Source organism: Gavialis gangeticus, unplaced genomic scaffold, assembly GCF_001723915.1.
Source record: "Gavialis gangeticus isolate Ggan-Ray unplaced genomic scaffold, GavGan_comp1, whole genome shotgun sequence".
Lineage (NCBI taxonomy): Eukaryota > Metazoa > Chordata > Crocodylia > Gavialidae > Gavialis > Gavialis gangeticus.
The window spans coordinates 62,067,875-62,076,899 of NW_017729024.1; the positions used below are offsets into that span (position 1 = coordinate 62,067,875).

Consider the following 9,025-nt stretch of genomic DNA (forward strand, 5'->3'; position numbering starts at 1 on the left):
TTAAATATTTTGAATAATTCTTATTTTTTAAAAGTTCTAGTTGGATCATAAGCTTAAGGCAAAGATGGTCTCCCATGCTCACCTCAGTTAAACATCCTGGTGCTCTGCCAGTTTATATATATTAATGTAATGGGTACACACCAAGTTATATTAATATAGTCTGAATTTGAAAAGCCTGAATATAACACACGATGAAAAATCCAATCAGAGTTTTGGGAAGCACCCAATAAGTAACTTGATTAATTCAACATTTCTTGGTTTTAATTTCATTTTGGATTGCTAATATTTTTTATATTTAGTCTGGCAAAAACCACAGAGTTCTTCGTATGTGATGATATTTAAGAGAAATGAGCCCAGCACCGTATCTTACAGCTTCATCTCTTTCTCAGAAGTGGCCTGAGAATATTTACACAAAGCCAGTAGTAGAGAGATGTTCACAATGCCCCAGATAAGTGATCAGAGGCACTTGCCACAGCTCATCTTAAAATGTGCTTATTTCCCTTAGTTTTAGATTTACCTGCTCCCCAGTGCCCAGTAGCACCTGCTTCTGCTTCAGTGTTCCAGCAGTGCACTGTGCTGGTGATACCACAGCTACCTGGGAGCCATTACAAAATGGGTAGGTCAGTGGTACATTTCTTTACTATATGGCATGGTTTTGCCAGTCTCTTATAGTGCAAAAATTATGACCCATCTTTAAAACCATGCCATAGAGTGTGGAAAAACCCTCTTGTGACCCGCTGTTGGCTGGCTCCCTGTGTGGGATCACAAGCACAGCATACATTGGGACATCTCAGAGCAGGAGCAGCTAACAAGTAGGTAAACTTTAAACAGACGTGTGCTTAATATCTAATGTCTCCCCTTCCCTTCCCTCCCCTCTTCCCTAAGTGTATCTATCCCCTTATGAAGAAACATTTCAACCTTTATGTTTTCATAGTTTCATAGTTTCAAGGGTTGGAAGGGACCTGAGCAGATCATCTAGTCCGACCCCCTGCCATGGCAGGAAGAGCACTGGGGTCAAACGACCCCAGTAAGGTGGTCATCCAACCTCCTCTTAAAAACCCCCAGGGTGGGAGCCTGCACCACCTCACTTGGAAGCTGGTTCCAGACCCTAGCCGCCCTGACCGTGAAGTAGCGCCTCCTGATGTCCAACTTAAACCTTCCCTCCGCCAGCTTGTGACCATTGTTCCTGGTCACTCCTTGCGGCGCTCGGGGGAACAGGGACTCCCCCAGCGCCTGCTGATCCCCCCTAACCAGTTTATAACAGGGCACAAGATCCCCCCTCAGCCTTCTCTTTTGAAGGCTGAACAGGTTCAGGTCTGCAAGCATTGAAAACATTCTTGAAATCTTCGTTTGCTCAAAATTTATCATGATTTCTTAACACATTCTTTAGCTATATTCACGTAAGGTATGCTGTGATCTGTGTCCAGCTGTTTCTGAATCAGTTTTTTTCTCTCTTGAACTGTCATCGGAACATGAAAGTTGCTTATATAAAGTTGTACTGCTCTTTAAATGTAGAAAGGTGCATTGAGCTACATAAAATGTGCATTTGTCTCTTGGTTGAAGAATTGCATTACTATAACAAATGGCGAGCCCCTGACTTGCAGTTGATCATAGACTTTATTGTCAGTGCCCTGTTACCTTCACTGGCATACCTGGTCACTACTGATTGCATATTAGGGCCTAAAAGTAATTTATATCTGCATAACTAACGTCTTCTGTGAACACTTCGCAATTGCCTTAACTCAGTTGAATTCCCACCTCTTCATTGCTTTAGAGTAGATTGGATCATACCCTGAGCATTGCTATCTATTGACCAAAAGCAGATATTTACTGAACCAGTTAAACTGCTGTCTGTGCACCTGCTGATTGCTTTTATCTGTTGTAACAAGGTTTCATGAAGTCTTCAAAACGCTTGCTGAAAGTGATGAGGGGAAGCTCCATGTCCTAAGGGTTATGTACGAGGTGTGGAAGAACCATCCACAGGTAAGAAAGCTGGCTTCAAATAGGTGATGGAGTTTTCATTCACCAAGTGAACACTGAGAAGCACCAGAACTCGACTGCGTTTGTTCTCCCTCAAAAAGAATGAGCGCTTGTTTGCTCCAAATGTATTTGAGAGAGAATTTGTAATTCCCTTATTGGTGTTTCTAACCTCATAATAGATGCAAATTTTATCCATTTCTAATTAAGCTAGCAGTTCCTTATTGGAATTTGTTTCAACCTCGGAATAAAGAAATGGCCAGTCTGGCTTCGACTTTCAGTTTCTAAATGCATTACTTGAACTGCAAATACCATAATGTCTCTTTGCTAAAATGTCTCTTTGTTTGCAGTGAAGGTTGCTTGTAACAGAATCATTTTTCCCAGGATCTGAGATTTTTATAAAAACTTGTCTTATATTTCAAAGTGAAAAATGGAAATCTAGGCTACTTAAATCTTGCTCAGATCACAGACATTAATGTAAATTAAAAAAAAGAGAGGGATTATGGAATATTTGATCAGTGTTGGATACAGACGAATGTATAAAAGGTTTGTACAAAATCTTGGCCTCCGAGCACAAGTTAGTTGACGTAAGTTTGTTGGGTTAGTTGCAGTAAATAATACACTGAAACTTGAAGGGAAAATGCCAATACCTTGAATAGCTTTTAATTTTTCTCCATTGGTTGATTTAACAAATGATTGGATCAAAAGTGGAATAATTCTCAGTTGAAAGAATTCACAGGCATAATTTCTAGAAACTTTGGTTAGTTGTCTGCAGAAAGCCTTATCTACCTCATCCTCCTGGTCAGGTGGTCTGTAGCGGACACCCACCACAATGGTCACCCTTGTTGCTCTCCCCTCTAACCTTAACCCAGAAACTTTCAACAGGCCTATCTCCAGTTTCACACTGGAGATCTGAGCAACTGTACATCTCTTTTACATACAGTACAATTCTTCTTCCTCTCCTCCCCTGGCTGTCCTTCCTGAACACTTTGTTCCTGTCCATGTCAGTGCTCTAGTCATGAGAACTATCCCAACAAGTCTTTGTTATTCCAACTACGTCATAGTTCCTTCACTGTGTAAGGACTTCCAATTCTTCCTGCTTGTTTCCCAGGCTCCCTGTGTTTGTGTGCAGACACCAGAAGAACAAAAAGAAATGTCAAAGGAAAAATTAGTAGGTCAAAAATGCATAAGTATGTAGATGCATACATACAAATACAAAGAGTACAGGGAGGAAGCAGGGTAAACTGGAAGTCATAGTCTGCAAAAATAAACCTATGACTTAACTGATATTACAAAAACTTGGGACAACTCCCATGACTGAAATAACATTTAAAGTTCAAAGTTATGCGCTGTTTTAGAGGGATAGGTTTGGGGGTAGGGTGGAGGAAGTATTGCGTCATATGACAAAAATATGGTTCCTAGTTCCATGGGGAAGACTACAACAAATCAGCATAGAGGGAGAGAATAGTGGTGATATTATGGTGCAAGCCTGTTATAGTCCACCAGGTCAGGAAGACGTGGACAAGGCACTCCAAGGAGATGACAAGATCATCTAAAAAGTATGAGATGGTATTAATGAGGCGTTTTAACTTTCCAAATTGTGACAAACTGCACTTGTAAGACATGACACATCCAGAATGATGGTGACACTATTTCTTCTGTATAATTGCCCTACTCTAATTTAAGGAGTAGGAGTCTGCCTGCATTATCTCCCTCTTCCAATTGAATCTTGTTCTGTGAATGATGTAAAAAAAACCCCAAGTACTAGCTACCCAGTTCAGAGCAGTTAGACTGAATTGACAGTGCATATAAAGGGCATTGGAGCGCAGACTGACTGAAATCATTCTAGATTTCTGCAAACCTGGTGACAGCTAAATTATGAGGTTGAGGTTACGAAATTAAGACATTGTCAGAAAAATGTCAGAATGGTTTTTTGAGTCTTTTTGTGCCACTGCAACTCAGCTGTTTTATGCAGATGTATTATCATGTGGCCTTTGAGTATCACATTCCATCTTTTCCAGGAGACCCCTGTTTCACTTGGTAACAGAATGGATAGTGTTCAGTGCGAGGCAGCTGTTCAATATTTTTGTTTTCATTCAGTTCTTACCCTGGTTTTCCCAAGTGCCAGTTTTCCAAAGCGTACATTTAAATGCATTAATTTCTCAGAGGCCTTTTCTGGGATATTAATCACCATGGTACTTCAGTACCTCACAGACCGTTTGTTACATATCTTTACTGCTGGGAGATGTGAACTATGAAGGTAGTTGACCACTGGATGCTCTTCTGGAGGATGCTATAATCCAAATAAGAGCCATTTTGAGGAGCTCCTCTAGCCTGTATTTTGCAGGTCAGACTATGTGATCACAGAGATTCCTTCTGGTCTCATCTGAAGACAAATGCACTGAGAGTTCTAGTGTGGGAGACTAATTTTGTTCTTTTGTAACTAAGTCCTGTGTAACTAAGTCATAATATGCCATCTATATCCATCCTTACAATGAGCATTAGAGCACTTCTTCTCTCTAACAGTTGTGAGGATCACCATATTGCACTATATGAAAGGGAATAGGGGAGTGTACTGTGATAGCTGAAGATGAGCCTTGTTTTCCTGTGTGTCAAGGCTGTCTTAACTATCAGAATTTAGGTGAGGGTCCTATACTATAGTCACCAGCCTCATGTGCCTCTGTTTCCAGGAGGAGTGTGAAGGGTCAGACCAGGAAGGGTTACAACAAAGCCAGGCACTCCTGCCTACTTTAGGCTTATCTGGCTATGTACAAGGCAGGTGAGGCAGTTCCACTACTGTGACAGCACCTGTGTTGTGTCATCCCTGAAAGGGTCTTGGGGCACCCCAGTTGAGAACCACTGCTTTAAGAGAAGCTGATTCCCCTATGTAGTGCAGTATGAAAGCTGTCACTGATGATTGCTGGTGAGTCATGAGAAAAGCCATAATTGATAGTACTTCTTACCAGCTGTTTGTTGCAGTGAGCAAGAACTTGTTACAGTAGTAGTTTCACCATTCCTATAATATGACAAACAGAAGGATTTTTTTCCTTTTCTCCCATGATGCAGATGATTGCTGTGCTTGTTGACAAGATGATCCGAACACAGATTGTCGACTGTGCTGCAGTAGCAAACTGGATCTTCTCTTCAGAGCTTGCTCATGATTTTACTAGGTAATAAAGTAAAATACTTTCTTTTGAAATTTCATTGCAATTGTTTTTTCTGGAAGTAGCTTATTTTAAAAAAATAAGATAAAAGTAGGCAACCGTTGATCCTCTGGATCACAGTGTACACATAAGAGGGCTAGTCATGTGCCTGATGAATCTACTTGTACCAAGTCTTGCAACCGTTGCACCAAGTCCTTCTATGCATATGTCTGGGCAAAATATGGGAAGTGGAGGCTGCTCAGGACCTACAGTCCCCACTTTAGACCATTGAGACAGAATCCAAAGGCCAGACTGAGTCGAGATGTTCAGCGTCTCAATGGTTATAGCTTGTTCCAGAGAGCAACAGAGAAGAACTGCTGCTGACTGCCTAACACCTCAGTGAGGGCATGTTTCTGTCAGGGTGATGTCCTGTAGCCTTTCTCTAACCAAAGAGTTACCCACAAGGCATTGGGGGGGCTAAGGTTTTGAAGCATGCTACTCTCACCTTACTCTGGAGGTTGCAACATTGTAGTATTTTATAGGAGCTACCCTGCCACAAGTAGCCCTACCACATTGCCACCAGGCCTTCCAGTCAGATGTAATTTATGGTCATACTCGGGACTATTTAATGCAGTTTATGGTGGTACCCAGAACCATTTAATGTACTAAAGCATGGTGAACCAAGTGGAAAGAGCTGTCATGCTCTGTATGCAGCCTGCCTGTTGTCTGTGCTTGCGGGGGGGGGAAGACCCTGAACTGTATTCCGTGACTGGGAATTCATAGCCTGGCTTTTTTCAGTGAATTCCAAATGGGTTGTATTTCTGTGTTTTAAGCAAAAGTAATAAGAATCAGTCATGATTTAATTATAAAAAAATATGTATTATAGTTTTCTTTTTATATAAGGTTATCCTGTCCCAAAATTCAGTAGCCACAAATGGGTGTGTGGGTATCAGACAAGACAGGTAGGACTCCTAGGTCCAAAACTTCTGTGGGCAGTATTGCATTTTGCTGCCTCACCCCCATCCTCCAAAAAGATGCTTAACGTTCTCCAACTGAAGCTATATTAGGTTGATAGAAAGGGGAAGGATCCATCTAGTGTGGCTTTCAGAAAGCTAGAAGTACAGCTTTGTGGAAAGAAAATCTCTGTAGACATAATGAAAGCTGTACAGCTGTTTGTATAGTTCCTAGTACAATTGGATTTGGACCCATGACCAGAGCTATAGATGCTGCTACAATACAAGCAGTGATTTTTAAGTTGAGGAGTGGTAGGGAAATGGCTGATGCACATCAATATGAAGTTTGCAGCACAGGTGGTCCACATTTAACTTTCTGGTAATGGCAGATACCATTCTCATTACTGTTTTTTGAAGTTCTACTTAACCTTTAATAAGGGAAATATTTGCAAGCTAATGATATTTATTTACTTTTTTCAAGACCTTTTCATCAGTTCTTGGGCAGAAGTCCTTCAAATTGTTTAAAAGAAAAAAGCTTAAAACATTGCAACGTAATGGCATAATGAAGAAGCTCTGGTACCTTGACAGCTCAGCCTAATTTGCCTGAAATAAAACCTAAACCAAGGGTGGTGTAGGTACACATGCCTTGTTGGATGTAGCTTATGCATTCCAGAATGATTCCAATAGATCAAAGTATAGGAAAGTTTTGAGTTTGTATGGCTTCCTGTTACAGACACAGACCTGTAATCAATCTAAATATTGAGTATTCTTTTTTCAATTAATGCCTGCACTCCAGTGCATAATTAAATCAACTTGGGTTATAGCTGGAAAGCTTTTTAAATTCTTACATCTATGGAATCAGTCCACTTATTAAAATAAGTCCTTATAACATTGGGAACTTGAATAGTTGCTGGCTGTCAGTCTAAGAAAGAAAACTGAGAGTTTTTTGGTGTGATTTTTTTTTTCTCTGCCTTTGTATAGTTTGCAGTTTGTTGGGTATTCAGATTTTACCATGTGGTTATAATTGCTTTTTTTGTCAGGTTCTATATCTGGGAAATCTTACACTCTACAATTCGTAAGATGAACAAGCATGTTCTCAAGATCCAAAAGGAACTAGAGGAGACCAAAGCAAGATTAGCCAGACAACACAAACGAGTATGTAACGTATATGTTTTATAAATGTGCTATTTGCATATCAAGTATTTACATAGTTCAAATTATAGCATACTTTACTGGGGTGACATGTACATAACCTGATATAAGACCTGCTCTGTGAGGCCCAGAATAAAGATGCTGTCAGGAAACATGTCATTTTTTACAGAAAACTGCCCATCTTTAACAATTTAACCATGAATCTGACCTCAATTCTGAGAGAGATTATGGAGCAGGTGATCAAGGGGCACCTATACGCATGGCAGACATCTGCTTTGCCATTAATCAAGTCTTCTGGAGCTTGCTAATTAACACACTTCAGCAGTCTCTGTGTCACATCTGTTCAGTGTCCCCATGTTTCAAAATGACTGCGGGGTGCTTTAACTTAAAGCACTAACTGCCATTTTAAAGCGTGCGGCGCTGAATACGTGATGCTGGGGGCACTGTAATTGGAGTGGCTTTCAGCCTCTCTAATTTAAAACACACACCCCTCCACCCTGGAGCACATGTATAGACATCCAATGTGCATTTATACACATACCTTTTCGTGCAAAGGTGTGCCAGAGATCTGATGCATTGCAGCAGACACGATTAATCTGCACACAAGTTGACCCACACTGAGTGCATCGCATGCAGTTGTACAAGCAGCAAAATGCACTTCAGTGCACAGACAATGGTGGCGGTGCGCTTTTGAACTAAAACACCTTTGATATATTTTAGTTCAAAAGTGCACTGCTGCCATTTTCTCAGCGCTGAGACACGTTTCATTGTTTATACAAATGCATGTGGCCAGCGCTGCAGTGGAATCAAATGCCCAAGGAGTCTATTTGTGAATGAAAACAAAGTGAAATAAATGTGTCAATTTGAGAATGAGTTATGTCTAACCAACTTAATTGTCTTCTGTGACAAAATAACAGGCTCTGTGGGTGGGAAGAGAATAGTGGATGTGATGTACCTTGACTTTGATGCTGTCTCCAATGGCCTTAATAAGCTAAGGAAATGCAGACTATATGAAAGTACCGTAAGGTAGATATACATCTGATAGTATTCAACAATTAATCATTAGTGAGATGATAGCAGGGTGGATTTGATTTAAATTGAGCCAAGGTGAGGGCATGGTCAGCTAGTAACCATGCCACTGTGTGGAATACCTAAACTAAGTCTTGTTGGTTTTGGCATTTGTGGGACTCTAAAGATTTCACTATTGCCTGCTGAGTTCCAGCAACACCCATGATACTTATTTATGCCCTTCACTTGCATTCATCAGCAATTGACGGATGCAGGTTAGTGCCAAAATCTTCATGTGTCCCTGTAACTCAGGGACAGGCAATTATTTGGGCCCGTAGGCCACATAGGCAGTTCTGAGGACCTACTGGGGACTGATCAGTATTCTTCCCCTCCGTCCCCCGGTGCAACAGCCAGGAGCCCATGTACCCTGCAACTTCTCCCTGCACACAGCCCCAGCCCTTCCTGCACCTGCTCTGGATTCACCCCAGCCAGAGCAAGCCTGCCCTGTGCCCACTCTGGACTGCCTGTCCACACTGAGCAGCAGCCAAGCAGAAGCTGCTGATCAGAGCAGGGGAAAAGCAGCCCTTCTCTGTCACTGCAGCTGGGCCCTTCTTGCTGCAGCTGCCTGGAGTCTGTGCCCAGGCTGACCTGCAGCTCCTCTCCACCACCATCACTGCCACCTCTGGGTCATCCAGTGTGGCAGCAGTGGCACTGGGGAGAAGATGCAGGGAAGCCCAAGCTGCAGCAAGAAGGACCCAGCAGTGGCAAGGAGGGAGGGGCCTTCCCTCCCCC

The 9,025-nt window shown here is 41.8% G+C and overlaps 1 protein-coding gene across 1 annotated transcript in view; it reads left to right on the forward strand.

Moving 5' to 3' along the window:
- The window catches only part of NCBP1 (nuclear cap binding protein subunit 1), a gene marked incomplete at its 5' end in the record, with an annotated part of 55,528 nt that overhangs the window by 36,150 nt on the left and 10,353 nt on the right, over positions 1-9,025 (forward strand). Inside the window, 3 exons of the mRNA XM_019518207.1 lie at positions 1,890-1,983; positions 5,044-5,147; positions 7,114-7,228. Coding sequence (XP_019373752.1) covers positions 1,890-1,983; positions 5,044-5,147; positions 7,114-7,228 — 313 coding nt within the window. The remainder of the gene's footprint in view (positions 1-1,889; positions 1,984-5,043; positions 5,148-7,113; positions 7,229-9,025) is intronic.